The 21,682-nt window shown below is 43.7% G+C and overlaps 2 protein-coding genes across 4 annotated transcripts in view; one reads left to right on the plus strand and one right to left on the minus strand.

Annotated features, from left to right (window-relative positions):
* On the minus strand, window positions 1-14,637 carry gsr (glutathione reductase). The gene is made up of 14 exons (XM_072707614.1): window positions 14,499-14,637; window positions 13,465-13,633; window positions 12,220-12,246; window positions 11,930-12,018; window positions 11,627-11,696; window positions 6,474-6,621; window positions 6,252-6,306; window positions 5,013-5,112; window positions 4,594-4,680; window positions 4,098-4,259; window positions 3,121-3,232; window positions 1,057-1,188; window positions 642-775; window positions 1-279 (listed from the first exon to the last, which is right to left on the minus strand). Exons 1-14 carry the CDS (start codon window positions 14,510-14,512, stop codon window positions 130-132), a joined length of 1,449 nt encoding a protein of 482 aa, XP_072563715.1. The 5' UTR covers window positions 14,513-14,637; the 3' UTR covers window positions 1-129.
* Window positions 14,289-21,682, plus strand: part of wdr32 (WD repeat domain 32) — a 14,206-nt gene continuing 6,812 nt past the window's right edge. Inside the window, exons 1-6 of one of the 3 annotated variants that reach the window (XM_023791142.2) lie at window positions 14,289-14,346; window positions 14,802-15,373; window positions 15,635-15,748; window positions 17,130-17,327; window positions 18,623-18,825; window positions 21,519-21,608. In XM_023791142.2, the coding sequence (XP_023646910.1) occupies window positions 14,964-15,373; window positions 15,635-15,748; window positions 17,130-17,327; window positions 18,623-18,825; window positions 21,519-21,608 (1,015 nt within the window). In that variant the 5' untranslated portion in view covers window positions 14,289-14,346; window positions 14,802-14,963. Of the gene's footprint in view, window positions 14,347-14,641; window positions 15,374-15,634; window positions 15,749-17,129; window positions 17,328-18,622; window positions 18,826-21,518; window positions 21,609-21,682 lie in introns of those variants that run through there. The other 2 variants (XM_072707612.1, XM_072707613.1) reach the window with 2 other exon arrangements.

Here is a 21,682-nt window from a genome sequence, read left to right on the forward strand (position 1 = left end):
AAACTGTAACTTCAAGTTTAATCAGTAATGAAAACATGATGCAGCTGGTATGTGGGAAAGCCAGTCATTCATCCACTTTGGTCAAAAGGTACACTGGCTCCCCAGGGATGGTGAGAGGTGGGTGGAGGGCTAGCGCATGGTGACCAGCTCCTCCGCAGAGGTGGGGTGGATGGCCACGGTCCTGTCAAAGTCGGCCTTGGTGGCACCCATCTGCACCGCCACCGCGAAACCCTGCAGCATCTCGTCACAGCCTGGGCCCTGCATGTGAAGCCCCACCACCTGCGTGTCACGTGGGAAGGGCACAGAGGTCAGTTCTGAACCGTGACATTTTTAAAGGGTTAGTGTGTGCAGTAAGCCTAGCCTAGTCTGACCTAATTTACATTTACTTCACCGGCAGATACTTTTGTCCAAAGTGACAAAATTGTGGATCACGAAGCAAGGTTAGCCTGTCCCTAAACTCACTGGGGTTAAGGGTCAATGGTGATATGATCACTGCCCACCACGAGATCTGAACCAGTGACCTTCCATCATGGGCAGAATGAGTCAAACCCCATATTAGTGAGGCAGAACATGCACCATCTCCTTAGAATAGCCAAGAAACTAGGGCATACAGGATGCAGTGTACAGTGCAGGCCTCTCACCTTCTCCTCCCTGCCCACACACACCAGCTTCATGACACACTGAGACTTCCGTGCTGTCATGGCGTAGTACATGGGAGTGAACGCAGTTGTGTATATCTTTACGTTCTCCTTCCCGTGAGCCTTAATGGCCTCCGCTGCAAGACACAAGTCATGTGATACCCTGTAGGCTGAAGGCTGTTGTGTTAAATGCTCGTATTGCCAATGCAGATCTTTCCGCCAGATGCTATTTTTTTAATAACTGTTTATACACTTAACCATTTGCAGCCTGCAACTTATGGAAGGTAATGCTAACATAAGCATGCTAAGCACCTCCACATTCAGAAGCCCATATCCATTTCTGTTAAATGCAATCACTGTAATGCACATCTAATGTAATTACTAGAGTGGGTGTCGCTAAAACGATGAAGCAACTCACCTTCGGTGAGGCCGACGGTGCCGATGGGCGGGTGACTAAACACAACCGTGGGTATGTTACGGTACTCCAGCTTCGAATCCTGTTTGCCCTCAAAGAGCCGGTGAGCCAATTTCCTACCTGCAGCAATGGCAACTGCCAGGCAGGGAAAGAAAACATTAACTGCCAGCTGTGATCTAGTTCTGCATTTCGGCTTACATGCTTGTACTGACCATAACAAACAGAAGAACAGGAGCGAAGGGCAGGCTGTGGGCACAGCGGGAAGATTTTTGACCTGACAGACAAGGTTTAAAAATTCTTGGAATTTTAAAATATAATCTCAGAAGATCTAATTGTAGGAAAATGTGAAAAACGTTTTTTTTTTTTTTTTTTTGCAAAAACCCTAAAGTTTGCACTCCGGCTGCCTCACCATTAACTATATGTCTCCATGTTTTTTTTTTTTTTTATTTTGCTTTATTTCTACCTGCATTTTTTTGTCTGTTGACTTTTGTCTGCCTTGATTGTATGTTTATGCCGAGACACATGAATAAATTCCTCATACTTTTCATACTTGGTGAATAAAAGGATTTTGCAGGATTGTCTATTATGAGAAGAGTAAATTTTGTAGTGGGTCCCCCTGTTGTGATCGGCTCCAGGGGCGGGTGGCCCTCTGCCCCCCCCACCTCCTCCGCTATTGCGTATGGCATATGTAAATATTTTTAATTCAACTTTGCAGTAGGCTTTGGTGGTGTGTAATTTTATACCATCATGCCATCTAACTATTTCACCCCAGTATATGGTATATGACAGTATTTAATTAATAAATAAATAAATAAATAAAAAATCTTGTAGATCACTGTAAGCTCCGGAATCAAGGATAGCCTATACGTGCTCATCGGTGTGAAAGTGAAAGAAGTAGACAAGTCCTTGCTGAACAGTTAAAATGTTCAGCCTTTGTTACTGACAGCACTGTCACTGCCAGATCTGCGTATGGCACGCATGCTCCAACAGCATACGCTGCGCATGGCACGCATGCTCCAACAGCATACGCTGCGCATGGCACGCATGATCCAACAGCATACGCTGCGTATGGCACGCATGATCCAACAGCATACGCTGCGTATGGCACGCATGCTCCAACAGCATACGCTGCGCATGGCACGCATGCTCCAACAGCATACGCTGCGCATGGCACGCATGCTCCAACAGCATACGCTGCGTATGGCACGCATGCTCCAACCGCATACGCTGCGCATGGCACGCATGCTCCAACAGCATACGCTGCGCATGGCACGCATGCTCCAACAGCATACGCTGCGCATGGCACGCATGCTCCAACAGCATACGCTACATATGGCACGCATGCTCCAACAGCATACGCTACATATGGCACGCATGCTCCAACAGCATACGCTGCGCATGGCACGCATGCTCCAACCGCATACGCTGCGCATGGCACGCATGCTCCAACAGCATACGCTGCGTATGGCACGCATGATCCAACAGCATACGCTGCGTATGGCACGCATGCTCCAACAGCATACGCTACATATGGCACGCATGCTCCAACAGCATACGCTACATATGGCACGCATGCTCCAACAGCATACGCTACATATGGCACACATGCTCCAACTGCATGGACCGCATTTTGTTTTTGTGTCATTAAGCCACGCATGCGCGTTATTCTTTGACTTATCTTTTTTTTGCAGAAGCGAGGCTCCAAGTCACCACTAACGTAGCCCCCATATAGCATCTCCATCTCAGTGTCATAGAAAGGAGAGCGTCTGTTTTTCATGGTATATAAAATAATACCTTTGGGATTCTAAATACTAGGGTATACCATAGTACCATCATACTGCCCGAGCCTATTTGGAACATTGTGCTGCACAGAGCTCTCATTTCAACATCACTGAGTACTTCAAGATAAACCACAACAGGAATTTGAGCAAGGCTAAGTTAATTCAGGACAAAACATCAGTATAAGCAAAGGCAGACTTCTGCATTTTTAATATCTTGGCATGATGACACACCTCCACACTTCCCACACGGTCTGGTGTAGGTGGACCCCCCCCTCGTCCCACGTACCAGGAGTCAGCAGGGCCTTGCCACAGACGTCCCCCAGCGCATAGATGCCCGGTCGGCTGGTGTTCTGGAACTCATCCGCCACAATGTGCTTCCTCTGGTCCTGTTTCACGCCCTGGGGTAGGAGGAGCGGGGGTGAATCTATCAGTAATAAACAACAATGTGGGAGAGGTAATACATCATCAGAAATGAGCATGGGGAGCGATGTGTAAGGAGCACACATGCCTACTATAATGTGGGGAGGTAATACATCATCAGAAATGAGCGTGGGGAGCGATGTGTAAGGAGCACACATGCCTACTATAATAATGTCCATCAGTACCAAACTGAAGCACAATAACAGCAGTGGTTTGCAAAGACATCTACCGTGTTTCCATGGCAAAGTAACTGTATGCAGCACTGGAGGAACCAGGAGGCACAACAACTGCTTTAAACTGCTTTCAATCCAGGCTTTCAGCAGGGACTTCTGTCAATTTTTCCATCACTCAGTATAGGATCACAGTAAAGCTGCAGCAAGCCTTAGGGCAGGTGGCCCCCCGGCCGCCAAAGGAATCATTATGGGCAATTTACAGACACCAGTTCTCCTAACAGCAAAGTGTTTGGACCATGGGAGGAAATACATAAAGAAGCACAGTGAATCGTCCTGTTTCAAGAATATTGTTGCTTAGAACAAGATAAATAAAATAAATAAATAATGGCACTTTACTGATCCCATGAGGGAAAGTTCTCTTTTCATCTACCCCATCTTGCCCTTCATGGCACACAGACACACATGCAGTGGGGCCCATGGAGTTGGGGGTTAAGGGCCTCGCTCAAGGGCCCACAGACGAGGTGGCTATTCTGCCAAAGTTGTGTGATACAAAGGTAGTTTAATCATGTTCATGGTGTGATATTTATGAGACTAACTGCTCTTCCTTGGGCCTCATGCTGCATCATTCTGGATCCCAGAAACATTCCTGTTTGTTCACTGTGGTCCTTACCAACTTCTCCAGGTTGAGCCCCTCAATGTTCGGCTCACGGCCAATGGCCCACAGCAGACAGTCCACCTCAGAGATGGTGCTCGTTTTCTCTTCATTCTTCTCTAGGTCTTTAGTGACCAGTGTGACCTCCAGTCCAGTCGCCGTCTTTTTCACTGATCTTACCTGGGCATTGAGAAATGTTTCTTCATACTGAGAATCATTACCCTAATATACATACTATAATAATAAACAAAACAAAGTCAAGTATTGTTCAAAAGGCATTTGTGTGGGACTGACATAACAGCTTTATACTATTTCACTCCAATTGTCAACTATTTTCCTCTCTTTCTAGTCAAAGGGCTTAGTGCTTTAGGGGCTGACCTTGATTTCAGAATAACAAGATTAAGAAATACAAGGTTTTTTTTACTATCAAGGTCTTTTTACTAACAAAGCTGAAAAAGTCCCAGCCAGGGTTTACACAATAATGAGATTTACACAATAATGAAATCGGCATTACCTGAGAGTACTTCCACAATTCAATGCCGGAATTTTGTAATTCTTTGGTGCAATTGGAGCTAATCAAGGAATCGAAGTTCCTTAATACCTAGAAAAAAGGTGGGGATTAGCTTACTACCAGAAATCAGTAGTACTATATGGTTTCTTAATTTAGTATAATGTAATACTAATGTACCTGGCTGGAAATAATGTAAAAATAATAATGTAAAATTGACAACAGTAAATGGTGTTTTCCTAAATCAACATGAGTGGGTAATAGCATATCATCACATCACAGCACCTAGTTTCAGGAGATGTTGTTGACGACAGGCGTATCATTAATGCTGGTGTCTTAATCTAGCAGGTAATTATGCTACTGAAACACTTCTGAACCACCCTTGCTGGGCAAATCATGTGTTCATACAAGTCAGCCAAGCTCACCTCGCTGTGCCGAATGATGAGGGAGGTCTTGGACCCCAACGTGGAGAGAATGCCAGCCATCTCCACTGCAATGTAGCCTGCCCCCACAATGACGCTGCGGCTTTAACAGGGACGCACATACATTTTGAAGACTGACTGAGATGGCAGGTATATACCTGTTCCTCAACACACCACAATAATGACTATGTTAAAAAAAATCTCCCACTCCTCCGCTGAGTAACAGTATGACTTAGGGGGATAGCTCCCACCCCTCCGCTGAGTAACAGTATGACTTAGGGGGATAGCTCCCACTCCTCCGCTGAGTAACAATATGACTTAGGGGGATAGCTTCCACTCCTCCGCTGAGTAACAATATGACTTAGGAGGATAGCTTCCACTCCTCCGCTGAGTAACAGTATGACTTAGGGGGATAGCTCCCACCCCTCCGCTGAGTAACAGTATGACTTAGGGGGATAGCTCCCACTCCTCCGCTGAGTAACAATATGACTTAGGAGGATAGCTTCCACTCCTCCGCTGAGTAACAATATGACTTAGGAGGATAGCTTCCACTCCTCCGCTGAGTAACAGTATGACTTAGGGGGATAGCTCCCACCCCTCCGCTGAGTAACAGTATGACTTAGGGGGATAGCTCCCACTTCTCCGCTGAGTAACAATATGACTTAGGAGGATAGCTTCCACTCCTCCGCTGAGTAACAGTATGACTTAGGGGGATAGCTCCCACTCCTCCGCTGAGTAACAGTATGACTTAGGGGGATAGCTCCCACCCCTACGCTGAGTAACAGTATGACTTAGGGGGATAGCTCCCACTCCTCCGCTGAGTAACAGTATGACTTAGGGGGATAGCTCCCACTCCTCCACTGAGTAACAATATGACTTAGGAGGATAGCTCCCACCCCTACGCTGAGTAACAGTATGACTTAGGGGGATAGCTCCCACCCCTCCACTGAGTAACAATATGACTTAGGAGGATAGCTCCCACTCCTCCGCTGAGTAACAGTATGACTTAGGGGGATAGCTCCCACCCCTACGCTGAGTAACAATATGACTTAGGAGGATAGCTCCCACTCCTCCGCTGAGTAACAGTATGACTTAGGGGGATAGCTCCCACTCCTCTGCTGAGTAACAGTATGACTTAGGGGGATAGCTCCCACCCCTTTTCATTTAAAATAAGGAGACCCTGGCTGGAAATAAGCTCTGAGGCACCAAAGACAGGAAGACGTAGTGGAAACGCGAGCTTACTTGGGCAGAGACTCAAGTTCGAAAAAGCCATCGCTGGTGATACCAAGGTTTGCTCCTGTATATATATATAAAAAAAAAAAACTTACAGTAAGGGATTCAGTGACAATGTGTTTGTTAAACCTGTTTTAGGACAACAAATGTCAGTTCAAAAGTACTCATTCAATAGCTGCCCTGATGAGTAAGAGATGGGAACTTGATGGGAGATTGAACTAGAGTTCTCACCTGGGACCTCGCTGTCACTGACGATTGAAGGGCGCCCCCCAGTGGCAATAAGAATGTGAGGCGCTGTGTAACGTTTCCCATTCACCATTACTGTGGGCTCGGCGTCATTGGTGAACACCGCGTGGCCATGGATGCTCTCTATCTTAGCCTGCAGGACACCAGTACATTTTTACTGAGCACAATAATAAAACCCTTTATAGAATAACCTGCAACATGATCTGGTAAAAACATTATCTACTGTGCCTCTGTGTGGACCTCACCTCCTTTTCTCATTATGGTTTAATTACACCTAAAGGAATATTAATTAATGCTACAACAGTTTCTGCTTACAAATTACTGTTAAAAGACAGACATAACAGATTTCAGTTTTTACTATTTTCCAGCTCTCAATTAACTAAAAAGCTCAGGTCTGAAACAGGTAACTCTAAATTAATTGCATTGGAACAATTAATATAATTAAATGCTTAAACTGAATGAAAAACTCAGTAAATGGAATTCCAAACAGAGTTGGAAATCGTTGGTTTAATACGTTTCAGTACTATAATTCAGTTTTAGCTCAACTGTTACAGGTTAATATAGAACTTCATATGCTCCTAATGTCTGGTAAATCATCATTCTCAATGGCAAAATCAAATGTAATACTGTCTATATGAGGGACGATACGGTAGCTTAGAGCAGTGTTTCCCAACCCAGTCCTTCGGGAATACTGGACAGTCCATGTTTTTGCTTCCTCTCAGCTCCCAGCACACCTGTATCAGGTATTCGGAGTTCCTGATTGGCTGGGAGCTGGGAGGGAGCAAACACGTGGACAGTCAAGGGTTATGCACTCGTTTCTATAAAGGTCTTCAATCTATTTCCTTCTGTTTTGGTCATCTTATCCATATTGAATAATCTGCATTGTTTCTTTCTCCTACAAATAAGAAATCTATGGGCCATAACCTTACAAACCTCAAAAGTTCTTAATCTTGAATACCCCTCCACTGTAACAGTATGACTTAGGGGGATAGCGCCCACCCCTCCACTGTAACAGTATGACTTAGGGGGATAGCTCCCACCCCTCCGCTGAGTAACAGTGTGACTTAGGGGGATAGCTCCCACCCCTCCGCTGAGTAACAGTGTGACTTAGGGGGATAGCGCCCACCCCTCCACTGTAACAGTATGACTTAGGGGGATAGCTCCCACCCCTCCACTGTAACAGTATAACTTAGGGGGATAGCGCCCACCCCTCCACTGTAACAGTATGACTTAGGGGGATAGCTCCCACCCCTCCGCTGAGTAACAGTGTGACTTAGGGGGATAGCACCCACCACTCCACTGAGTAACAGTGTTATTTAGGGGGATAGCTCCCACCCCTCCGCTGAGTAACAGTGTGACTTAGGGGGATAGAAGAGCATCTGGCTCTTCTGTAAATGAACTTGAGATGGTGCAATTAGTACAAGATTGTTTTTTTACTCAGTTTGTTAATACACCTACCAGGGGAGAAGCCCTTCTTGATCTTGTTTTCTCTAATAACCAGGATAGGATTGGAAAATTAGAGGTTTTAGACCCATTGTACGGTAGTGATCATAACATGGTTAAATTTGAGGTTAATTTCAGTGTCCGAAGAGCAAAGTCGAAATTAAAAGTATACAATGTTAGGAAGGCTAACTTTAATGGTATGAGACAGAATTTAGAAACTGTAAACTGGACAGAGTTAAATAGCAAAACAGTTGAAGAGGCATGGGAATTTTTTAAAAGCACATTGTTGCAAGTGCAAGAGGACTTCATACCTGTTTCCAGCAAAACTAAATCTAGGAAATGACAACCAAGGTGGTTTACTAAGGAAATTAAGAATAAAGTCAGGAGGAAAAGGGCTCTGTTCCACAATTGGAAAATAACTAATGATTTCAAAATTAAGCAGGAGTATCTAAGTCTACAGGCAGAGTTAAAAAATAACATTAGGCTATCCAAGAGGGATGTAGAAAGAAAAATTGCATTGGAGGCTAAGGATGACAGTAAAGGTTTCTTCCAATATTTTAACTCCAAGAGAGCTCTAAAAGCTGAAATCACTAATTTGCAGGATAGTAAGGGCCTTATAATTGATAACGAAATTGATATAGTAAATGAGTTTAATGATTATTTTTCACGGGTGTTCACAGTAGAGAACACAAGTAACTTACCACCAATTAATACAAATACAGCATCGTCTATGACCAATATATGTATAACTGAGGTTGATGTGATACTAAGCCTAGCTAAACTAAAAATAAATAAATCGCAGGGGCCTGATGGCATCTTACCTATAGTCTTAAAAGAGATGAGGGATATTATTAGCCAACCTTTAACTTTAATATTCCAGAAATCATTATCTGCAGGTGGGGTACCATCAGATTGGAAGCATGCTAATATAACACCCATATTCAAAAAAGGGGATAGAAGTAATCCAGCAAACTATAGGCCAATCAGTTTAACTAGCATTACTGGAAAAATAATGGAAGCTATAATTCAAGTGAAAATGGTAGATTACCTAGATGCAAATAACATTATAAAGGATAGCCAACATGGATTTAGGAGAGGTAGATCCTGCTTAACGAATCTACTTGAGTTCTTTGAGGAAGCTACAAGTGAAATTGATCACAAAAAGGCCTATGATGTGATTTACTTAGATTTCCAGAAGGCCTCTGATGTTGTCCCCCACAAACGGCTCTTGCTAAAGCTTAAAGCTGCAGGGATTTTAGGAACTGTGGCAGCTTGGATCGAAAACTGGCTAACTGACAGGAAGCAGTGAGTAGTTATTAGAGGCACAATGTCACAGTGGGCCTCCGTTCATATTGGGGTACCGCAGGGTTCAATTTTAGGACCACTATTGTTCCTAATTTACATTAATGATATTGACACAAATACATACAGTAAATTGGTTAAATTTGCAGACGACACCAAGGTGGGCGGTGCAGCAGATACTGATCTAGCAGCAGAGAGGCTTCAAAGGGATCTGGATTTAATTAGCGAATGGGCTGATACTTGGCAGATGAAATTTAACACAGATAAATGTAAGGTAATCCATGCAGGGAGCAGAAATATAAAGTACAGATATTTTATGGGTTCCACTGAAATAAAGGTAGCTGATTACGAGAAAGATCTCGGTATGTATGTTGATGCTTCCATGTCCCACTCTCGCCAGTGTGGGGAAGCAATAAAAAAGGCCAACAGAATGTTGGGTTATATCTCTAGGTGTGTGGAGTTTAAGTCAAGGGAGGTGATGTTACACTTATATAATTCCTTGGTAAGACCCCACCTAGAATACTGTGTGCAGGTTTGGTCACCATACCTCAAGAAGGACATTGCTGCCTTAGAAAAGGTGCAACGAAGAGCTACGAGAATGATTCCTGGTCTTAGAGGAATGTCTTATGAGGAGAGGTTAGCGAAACTGAATCTGTTTAGCCTTGAGCAAAGGAGACTAAGGGAGGATATGATTCATTCTAACGGGTCTGGATGCTGTTCAGCCAAATGACTGTTTCAATATTAGTCTAAATACTAGAACTTGTGGCCATAAGTGGAAATTAGCGGGAGAACATTTTAAAACAAATTTGAGGAAGCACTTCTTTACACAGCGTGTAGTTAGAGTATGGAATAGTCTTCCTGCTAGTGTAGCGGAAGCTAAAATCATGGGTTCCTTTAAATCAGAGCTCGATAAGATTTTAACAACTCTGAGCTATTAGTTAAGTTCTCCCCAAACGAGCTTGATGGGCCGAATGGCCTCCTTTCGTTTGTAAATTTCTTATGTTCTTATGTTCCCCGAGGACTGGGTTGGGAAACACTGGCTTAGAAAATATTATACTTGTGCTATGGAAATTAATTTTGGTTATGTGACATATGACATATACTCCATCTGTTCTGAACTGTTAGGGAGACTGCAAAGCATAAACACTCATAGAATCAGTGGACCAATGGACACCAACATTCAGTCAGAAGGGACACCAACCAACACTCCTGCATTCAGCCAGAAGGGACACCAACCATCACTCCTACATTCAGTCAGAAGGGACGCCAAGCAACACTCCTACATTCAGTCAGAAGTGATACCAAGCATCACTCCTACATTCAGCCGGAAGGGACACCAAGCAACACTCCTACATTCAGTCGGAAGTGACACCAACCATCACTCCTACATTCAGCTGGAAGGGACACCAACCATCACTCCTACATTCAGCTCGAAGGGACACCAAGCAACACTCCTACATTCAGTCGGAAGTGACACCAACCATCACTCCTACATTCAGTCGGAAGGGACACCAAACAACATTCCTACATTCAGTCGGAAGGGACACCAACCAACACTCCTACATTCAGTCGGAAGTGACACCAACCATCACTCCTACATTCAGTCGGAAGTGACACCAACCATCACTCCTACATTCAGTCGGAAGTGACACCAACCATCACTCCTACATTCAGTTGGAAGGGACACCAACCAACACTCCTGCATTCAGCCGGAAGGGACACCAACCATCACTCCTACATTCAGTCGGAAGGGACACCAAGCAACACTCCTACATTCAGTCAGAAGGGACACCAACAATCACTCCTACATTCAGTCAGAAGTGACACCAAGCAACACTCCTACATTCAGTCAGAAGGGACACCAACAATCACTCCTACATTCAGTCAGAAGTGACACCAAGCAACACTCCTACATTCAGTCAGAAGTGACACCAACCATCACTCCTACATTCAGTCGGAAGGGACACCAACCAACACTCCTACATTCAGTCGGAAGGGACACCAACCAACACCCCTACATTCAGTCGGAAGGGACACCAAGCAACACTCCTACATTCAGCCGGAAGGGACACCAACCATCACTCCTACATTCAGTCAGAAGGGACACCAAGCAACACTCCTACATTCAGTCGGAAGTGACACCAACCATCACTCCTACATTCAGTCAGAAGGGACACCAACCATCACTCCTACATTCGATCGGAAGGGACACCAAGCAACACTCCTACATTCGGTCGGAAGGGACACCAACCAACACTCCTACATTCAGTCAGAAGGGACACCAACCAACACTTCTACATTGTATTTTTTCTGAGACACATTTCCAAGACTGGGGCTTCAAATCCCACCTCTGCTTTGAAGACTACAAAGGACACATAAGAACTTGGACGTACCCTATCAAGATTACTCTGGTAGATGTTATTCAGTCTCTTTACATAGGCATCCCTTTTACTCTTGATGGTCCTGTATGAAAATAAACACACCTGGTTAATGTAAACAGTAGCATATGTATTTGGAAGATTCCCAACTCCACACTGCCTCCATTCCCTTCTTAAACTCACTGTGTATGTTTCCCAAGTAACAAGCTTTAGAAACTTTTTAGAAGAATCAATTGGTCTCTGAATTAGATAGTTTGGGGCAGTGGAATACTGTTTCCTACTAATTAATCTGCCTTATAGGGTACTTGAAATACTTACTGCCAATTGAACTTGGTGTGACTTCCCTCGAAGCCGTAGTCCTCATGATCGTGAAGATACTCTGCATGCACCGCTGTGTTCCACATCACCTAACACACACACACATGCATGCAGATTCACGGTGATGCCACCCTCAAACCTGCAATACATTGACTCAATACAAAAAGCACCACTGATATCGCACAAAAAGGAGTGGTAACTTAATGATGTATGGCTGCGTATGTAAATACAAGTATAGTCATAAGTACTCTACAATCACAATGATGTTTAATTGTATCGGAAAACCTCACCTTTTTAGGGACACACCCAACATTGACCTGAAAAAGTACAATAAAAGGTGTTAAACAGTCTTAAAATGACTGTGCTATTTATTCAAGGTGATTTATCGTTATCTAATTTGATTACCTTGAGTACAGTTCACATGTACAATAGACCGGAATCTGCAAAGCATTGACACTACTTATATTCTGGCAATGCCTGCTGTAACTTGTCCGACCCTGTAACCATTATGGCAGTTACATCTATGTTCTATAAGCTGAAATAAGAATTATGGGTTTCTAGTATTCAGAATTATATGGCTGAAAACTGGCCAGTGAACTTACAACAATACTGGAGTCTTGACCTTACATTTCAATATTCAGTTTGCAATATTTCAGTAGCATACTGTACACAGAGTGTTATTATTAATTTATTGGCAAATTTATATATTAGGACCATTATTATCACCTCAAAATATGCATATTTAATAGAAAAGTGACCTGTTCTGCCAACCGCACCATTTATTTGATATATTAACAATATTACATTGACAACACAAAGTTGGATACTATTAATAATATTTAAATATATTAATTCATATTTTATAATGAATATTTTTACACTGTACAGCAGAATACATTACCATTCAGAGTTTCTAAACACAGGTTCTGTTCATTAAACTTCCAAGTGAGTCAAACTGAGACCTTGTTTTAAAGACAAGGGTGTTACTTTTTATAAGCACATAAGGCAAAGCCAATATACCTCAAGACACCTGTGGAAATGCATAATATTTATTCATTTAAAAGAACTGTGCCTTCAGTATTTAATTATCAAAGCAAATATGAAATTTATGTTCGATTTCGTATTTCACTCGTAAAAAAATAGCATGTAAATGCAGTAATGCTGCTTTGGTAAAACCTTGCTTTTCATGTACATACAAGCCACTTGGAAACATAAAATATGTTACTTCTCAAACAATGGGTCTACATTCAGCATTGCATATGATTGGACAGTCATGCCCTCTTCACTTAGGAAATGACTTAACAAGGATCATCAGAGCTGGAAGTTCCTGTTTAGCATTAAAAAGCGGATTTAGTGCAGAATGAATAGGGGAAAAACGCATCACACTTTAACCTAACCTTCAACAGGCGCTGCACTTTCTCCTACACATGAAAATAAGAATCTGCAAAATTTAGATGTGTCTGACCGGGGGAAATAAAACTTCCTAGGGAAGTAAAACTATGCATAAAGTGTTCATGAGCGACGGATATACTCACGCAGGTACCCCCGAGTTTTTTACCCTCGATCACGGCGGTTTTGGCTCCGAGCTCCGCGGCTCTCCTGGCACCGGCCAGCCCCCCAGATCCACCGCCGATGACCAGGAAGTCAAAGCGGGTAACAGCCGAAATGGATGCCATGGTACGACCCAGCAGAAGCACTTTGTATCTGTGGCACAATGAAATGGGTATCGGTGATAGGAAAGCGCCCCCGCAAGTCTGCGATCAGCCCAGATGAGTGCTGAAATAACATAAGGAATGGTGCTTAAATAAACACAAAAAGGGGGTGGGACATTAGCTAGACACCACACGGAAAAGGCTTCATGCTTAGTCATGATAAATTGCAAAAAAAAAAAAAAGAAAAGAAACGATATATTTAATATAAAATACAGATCTGTAACTTATATAAAACTATTCATATATAAAAGTGATCCATGTATTACTAAAATCTTGAAACATTTGTTTACTGAATCAAGGGATTCTATGGAGCAAGACCAAATATACATTATTCACCCATGTCAGTTTTAAAAGTTTTTATGATGCGGAACGCGATGTAGAACTGCATAAATGTTTTTACCAAATAAATAATACACATATGCTTTTCAGTGTCATCTAATTCAATAATACACTTCATTCTGAAAAAGATTAATAGTGAAATAGAAGAGATATTTGATTAATATAAAATGCAGAAATATGTGAAATATAGACGTTTTGAGTTGGACTGGGCATCTAATTGAAGAACAGCCGTGTTAATATAGGTGTTCCGTGTGTCGACGTTCAGGCAGAAGCATCACGATTGTAATTACAGAATACAGCACACTAGTTTTAGTTCTGCAACTAGATCTCTCGATCGTGATCTACAGTCATTACATCATTATCACAGTTAATATCAAATATTGTATTACTCTTTCGTTAATACTAATAACTATTAATTATATACCGCATACAACATATGTCGAGATTTTAATTTTAGTTTTGATTAAACTTTATTTCATTTTACTTTATATTACGGACAGAACCATATATTACCTTACCGAAACAAAGTCATAGTTATATTTTCTTTAAACTTCAGAAAACTTTGGAAATATAACAGTTGTTGTTGGTTTAAAAGATTACGGCACCAAACCGAATCGCCGCCTTTAATCAAGGCATTATTTCAATTACAGTACTACTGCAGTTTAAATTTAAATTTCTGTTACAAATTTCCGAGTGGATGTAGGCGGTTCTGGTCGTCAAGGTGGCCGCCTGCACGCCGGGACTGTTTTGACAGCTGCACGGCGAAAGGGAAGCGGAAACTCGTCACTTTGTAACCGGAGTTTGTGCATCTTTTCTTCCAGCGCCGGCTTGCGTGTGGCTACCGCACAATGCGAGCGAACCGAGGTCCGACCGCCGCTCATCCGCACTAGGACGCCGATGGGCCTGCGGGGGGCGAACGGCACAAGGCAACTGCGATCGAGAGCAGCCCAGGGCCGGAGCGCAGCGGCGGGCGGGTCGCCACCATGAGCTCGGACCGCCAGAGCGACGGCGAAGACGCCGACGAGGCTCAGGTGGACGGGCCGAGCGGCGGGGAGTCCGAGGAGGGCCGCGACGGGGACGGGGACGATCAGCGGGAGCCATTACCAGCTCCGCGACGCAGACACGGGGCGCCCGATAGCCGCACCGCCTTTAGTTCCACGGCAAAGGCTTACGATGCGCAGCTCGTCGGGGGATCGGGGAGCGGCATCGGGTGCAGCGTTTTCCAGTGGCTACGGAAGAGGACGCTGGGGAGAGGACTTCATGTAGACCCCGCTCGGGATAACTTCAGGACCATGACCAGCTTGTACTGCTCGATGAGCCCAGCCACGGACTCCGTTAACCTGAGCACCCAGACACACGGGGCCGTGTTTAATTTGGAGTACTCGCCCGATGGGTAAGAGCGGCTGCCGTCTGCATGTGCCCCATTCACTGCGGTCCAGGGTATCCCAGCAATGCACATGCTGCAGCTGCCTTGTTTGCAGTCATGAATGTAGACTACTGCTGTATGCATGCACTCCTACTCTGAAATTCCAGTTCATAAAATACTCGTTCACTTTAAACGTGGATCCAATTATTGTCCATTGGGTACTGCTTGCCTCATCCGAAACGGTGACCCCCCCCCCCTCGCCCGCCTGTCTTTGTCCCCTACGGTCAGATCCGTGTTGACGGTCGCCTGCGAGCAAACGGAGGTTCTTCTCTTCGACCCGGTGTCCTCCAGGCACATCAAGACGCTGGTGGAGGCCCACGAAGACTGTGTCAACAACATTAGGTCAGTGTGAGCGCCACTAGACTTCACCTTGGCCTGTTAGCCACAGCCTCATCAAACCTCAGCTTGGCTTCCATTTTTCTTTGTTTTTTTAGTGTAACAATAAGCACTTAAGGCTTTTGGTTAACGGTAATATTTAGAATGACTAAACATAAGCAGTTAATTAGGATACAGCTGATTGTTATTCCATGTCCTGTTAGCTGTTTAACTGGCTCCAGTTTATTTGTCAGTCAGGTGTCGGATGAATACGGTTAATGTGTTTTGTAAAGTGGGGAGGTATTCCTCTCTGTGCTAAGATGGATTTTTCTGCTGACTGCTCTGAGGGGCGGTTTTTGTATGTGTGCATTTTTAGGTGGTGGTTTGCAGGCTCCTGTTTTCATTAGTGTAAACCCCCCAATTCCTCACATTGATTGGTGACAGTTATGCCCCATAGTTACACGTCACCTGGTAGCAGTCAGGTGGCACTACAGACAGGTGCCAAACAGTAGTTTGAACTGTAGCTCGTCTGCATTTTCTGGGTAAGCAGCTTTCTGAGCAGAGCCGACTGACTCTGCAGCATATGGTTTAGCCACCTGATCTCTGAAATGACAAACATGGCTCATAAACATGCAGCGTCTCCATTCCAGTTTAGTCTCTTAAGGTTTGCAAGATGCAAAAGTTATTTTCATTGTTTTACGAGATTACGTTGCATTCACAAATAATATGAAGTAAAGAATATATCTATTTATTTATTGGGCAGCATGTGGCTCAATGTGTTCGGGTGTTACCCTGTGATGGGAAGTTCATTGGTTCAAATCCCATGGTTGACAGAGTGAGTTCATCATTGGGCCTCTGAGAAAGGAACAGCTCGCCTTTAAAAGCCTGTGATTGTCTGACCTGTTTTCTCAAGAAACGCTTTCACTTTGGATGGAAGCATCTGCTTAAATAAAGAAAATGTTTATATCTTTATATTGTGTGTGTGTGTGTGTGTGTGTGTGACACCCCTCCAAATCATCGAATTCAGGTGTTACAATCACGTCCATAGCCACAGGTGTATAAAGTCAAGCACATAGACATGCAGACTGCTTCTACAAATATTTGCAAAAGAATGGGTAATTATCAGCGCAGTGAAGTGGTAGGCCGTGTAAAAATCAGAGCTGGGACAACGCATGCTGTGGCACAGTGTGCAGAAGTCGCCAACTGTCTGCAGAGTCAATAGCTACAGAGAGAGGAGGTAAACAATATATAAAAATAACTGTAATAGACTTCAAAGTAAACAATATTTACAAGTAAGCTCCAGATGCTCATGACTGCATAGGACAAGCAGGTATAGAAGATGGATGGATGGATGGAGTGAAGTAGCTTATTTCCTCCTCCTCATGTCATTAACGCCTCTGCATGCCAGGTTTCTTGACAACAGGCTGTTTGCCACCTGTTCTGACGACACCACCATTGCATTATGGGATCTGCGGAAGCTGAACAGCAAGGTGTGCTCCCTGCATGGCCACGCCAGCTGGGTGAAGAACATAGAGTACGACACCAACACACGCCTCCTGGTCACCTCTGGCTTCGACGGCAACGTCATCACCTGGGACACTAACAGGTGCGTATGGGGCTGCTCCTCCAGTCCCCCAGCTATTAATGCGTTCTTCTTTAATAATGAAAATGCTGCTGAGGTTATCCATCTTGTATCCAGTTTGTGACCTCAGCACCGTGTTTGATCGTCATGAGTGGTGATCCAGTCCATTTATTTAAATGTCCACACTCTTGCTAACTTATTTTTAGCCTTCAACACAAAACAAAAACATTAGCGTCTTCAAACATGGGTGCCTTTGGAGATCTTTCAGACATGGGTGCCTTTGGAGATCTTTCAGACATGGGTGCCTTTGGAGATCTTTCAGACATGGGTGCCTTTGGAGATCTTTCAGACATGGGTGCCTTTGGAGATCTTTCAGACATGGGTGCCTTTGGAGATCTTTCAGACATGGGTGCCTTTGGAGATCTTTCAGACATGGGTGCCTTTGGAGATCTTTCAGACATGGGTGCCTTTGGAGATCTTTCAGACAGGGGTGCCTTTGGAGATCTTTCAGACATGGGTGCCTTTGGAGATCTTTCAGACATGGGTGCCTTTGGAGATCTTTCAGACATGGGTGCCTTTGGAGATCTTTCAGACATGGGTGCCTTTGGAGATCTTTCAGACATGGGTGCCTTTGGAGATCTTTCAGACAGGGGTGCCTTTGGAGATCTTTCAGACATGGGTGCCTTTGGAGATCTTTCAGACATGGGTGCCTTTGGAGATCTTTCAGACATGGGTGCCTTTGGAGATCTTTCAGACATGGGTGCCTTTGGAGATCTTTCAGACATGGGTGCCTTTGGAGATCTTTCAGACATGGGTGCCTTTGGAGATCTTTCAGACATGGGTGCCTTTGGAGATCTTTCAGACATGGGTGCCTTTGGAGATCTTTCAGACATGGGTGCCTTTGGAGATCTTTCAGACATGGGTGCCTTTGGAGATCTTTCAGACATGGGTGCCTTTGGAGATCTTTCAGACATGGGTGCCTTTGGAGATCTTTCAGACATGGGTGCCTTTGGAGATCTTTCAGACAGGGGTGCCTTTGGAGATCTTTCAGACAGGGGTGCCTTTGGAGATCTTTCAGACATGGGTGCCTTTGGAGATCTTTCAGACATGGGTGCCTTTGGAGATCTTTCAGACATGGGTGCCTTTGGAGATCTTTCAGACATGGGTGCGTTTGGAGATCTTCATCAATCAAAGAACATCTCAGGTCACAGAATGTGTCTAGTTTCATTTCAGTTATTTCAATAAAAAGATCTAGCATGGTCTTGCATGCTAAGTCATGAATCTTCCCCGGTGTCTCGGCTCTCTGTCCCCCCCCCCAGATTTACGGAGGACGGCTGCCCCCATAAGAAGTTCTTCCACACACGCTACCTGATGAGGATGCGCTTGACGCCGGACTGCTCCAAGATGCTCATCTCCACTTCCTCAGGCTACCTGCTTATCCTGCATGATCTGGACCTGACGCAGTCGCTGGAAGTGGGCAGCTACCGCATCCTCCGCACCCGGCGGCCCCCACTCAGCTCTGGTGAGAACGGCTGTCCAACCCGCTAGCGCCTCCTGGAGGTGATGCTCTGTTTATGTCTGTTCATCCTCTTTTCTCTTAAAAAATAGTCTAACTTCTTTAGTTAAATTTTAATTTTGAGGCCAGCTGGGATAATTGGCAGCCCGATAATTAGTCAGTTTTGCGCAGTGTAGGGGTGTCAAACTCGCATATTGCTGTAATATCAGCAGTTAGCCTGTTGGCTGCAGTTATATGTGAAAACTTTGGTCGTCCCATTCAAAGTATGTTTAAATAACTTTTAGCATGCAGAACTTCGACTGCTGCTTTGTATAAATGTAAAGTATTTGGCAAATTAGTTATTTATATTTTTGTTTGTTTAAAAAGGACATAAGTAAATCACGAATATGATACGGGGAAAATTTTAGGTCACTGTAAGCTATTCCTTGGTAACACCTCTTTTGGCAAATGTAAAGTGTAAAATATTTGCTATATATGGTCGTACTTTTTATTAATTTGATTCATATATGGATCTTTTTGATAGGGGCCAAGCAACATTAGTATAGGGATGCTGGGTGTTTTCTGCATTGTATTTGTGGGAATGAAAAACAAGAAGGAAGAGAGAAAAATTACTAGCAGGCTGACTTCAGAACATGACCTTAAAATTTACTCACTAAATATGTTAAAATACAAACTCATTGCTTATTAGTAAAAAAAAAAATCTGTGTGTGTGTGTGTGTGTGTGCAAATATACAGTGAAATGGACACACCTACCCATAGAAAGGTTTACTCTAACTATTTTTCTAAATTTTAGAATAATTTTGAAGACATCAAAAACGTATATGGGGATTATGCACTGACCCAGAAAAGTATTTAAAAAGTGTTGAGGGTGGGGACAGCTCTGTGGGCTGGGACAAGAAGTTTGCTGGCATGATCCCACCACTGGGCCCCTGACCAAGGCCCTTAACCCCAATCGCTCCAGGCACTGGCTGACCCTACTGTCTCCTCTACCTCAGTTCCATGAGGTGGCCTCCTGGGATGCTTTTCCAGCTGTCCTGCAGGAGCTCCCACATATATGCTGAGCTCTCACTGCACATGCTGACCTCTCACTGCACATACTGAGCTCTCACTGCACATACTGAGCTCTCACTGCACATACTGAGCTCTCACTGCACATACTGAGCTCTCACTGCACATGCTGACCTCTCACTGCCCGCTTCTCTTTCACACTCTGCTCTCACAAGCTCCTCCACTACCATTTCTGCTGGCTTTAGGTGACCAGGTGACCAGCTCATGTGATGCAACATTCTGTCGGTCTCCTTTGTTCCTTTTTGCCGGCTTGCTGTGTCCAAACTTTTCACTGGTTCTGTGTGTGTATAAAATAACATTTTTAATCAGTGGCTCCACATGGCAAATCTCACTTTGATATGGTCTATTTATGTGGTGTACAGTTTGATGTACAGTCAGATGACTTTGATTAATGAGAAATTTTCATCCAAATGTTTGTTTGAACTTGGGGGGAACACTGCTTGTGCAAATATATCTTTGCAAAGTACTTCTTTTGGCTGCCCTGGAGACATTTAGATGTCTTTTCGAAGGCATTTATAGAAAAATTGGCAATTGTCGTTCAGTATCTGTGGAACTTTAGTGAAGAATCCTGTGTGAAATCAACTGGCCAGTAGCTTAAACCCTAAAGACCGAGGCTGACCTCTGACACAACAGAGAGGAGCAGACCTCTGGAGAGGTACATGCATTTAACATATCAGGCATATTAATAAATTGCATGAGATTTATACAAACTGTAATTGAGATTGTATTGAGGACAGCTAAAGAGTGGGTTAGAACTGTAAAAACCATAACTACTAACATTAACTTGCAATGTTGTACTTTGGTTGGACTTGCCCAACCTTTCAAACTCCCTTTCTTCAAGGCGAGAAACAGAGTTACCTCTTTCAGATCATCTAACAATACATTTTATGACATGCAGATATGAATGGTATTTGTGTTATGTCATCAAAAAGTTTTTCGAGGTCAGCATTTTGTCATTGGTGGCCGTACAAGTAGTTAATATGTATGGGATGTTTTAAGCTGGATACAGTTTCACTATAAATGTTTTAATCCTGTGTTTGCTTACATTTCTATTTGTAACCATTATAGTATGGAGATTGTATGGCTTGCATTGTTAACATTAAGTGTAGACAAATGCCTTTGAGATTTATCGCAGTGTTTGTGCGTCACTTTTGAGACGTAGCATCTCAATCTTTATGCTTTATTAATGCTTTATTTTGCAGCAAACCAGGTTCTTATTTAAAATCTTGGTTACTTTTCTTTTTTCTCTCCCTTATCGCTGCATTTATGTTTTGTTGGGGCATTTTTACCATGTTAATTATGCAAGGATCTGTTTCTTCAGACTGTTGAAATTAAACAATTTCAGTGTTTGTACGATTTCAGGAAAAGGAAGTTTTGGGTCTCCATACAAGCTTCCCGTTTTTATATTTAAAATACTTCCTTATTATGATGGCGATATGTGGTTGTGACAGATACTTGTGTAATATTCCAGCTGATATGGGGAGTCTTGAGCAATACCTGCCTAAGTAGTGATCATTCTTTGGATTTCCTCCCTGAAAGATTATATTTCTGAGCATTTTAAAGACATTTTTTGCTCAATTTCCCAAGTCTCACCCGTGACGGGAAATAGTTTTTCTCCCCCTACACTCTAGATGGCGCCACATCCGGCTCCAGGTCATCAGGAAGCCTTCGCCAAGGGAATGACTCCAGCAAGAGCCACCCTCAGGCCTCTCAGAGAGAAGGTGGGGGAATTCCTGGCTTCTTGTGTCTTGTTCTTAAGGACTGGAAATTGCCATGAAGATGGGCTTAAATCTTT

This window comes from Paramormyrops kingsleyae, chromosome 25, assembly GCF_048594095.1.
Source record: "Paramormyrops kingsleyae isolate MSU_618 chromosome 25, PKINGS_0.4, whole genome shotgun sequence".
Lineage (NCBI taxonomy): Eukaryota > Metazoa > Chordata > Actinopteri > Osteoglossiformes > Mormyridae > Paramormyrops > Paramormyrops kingsleyae.

Coding starts and splice junctions, on each gene's coding strand:
- gsr (XM_072707614.1), bottom strand. Junction 12,247..13,464: donor AAAAACTCGGGGGTACCTGC/GTGAGTATATCC, acceptor GTACTTTTTCAG/GTCAATGTTGGGTGTGTCCC. Junction 4,260..4,593: donor AATTGTGGAAGTACTCTCAG/GTAATGCCGATT, acceptor CTCAATGCCCAG/GTAAGATCAGTGAAAAAGAC.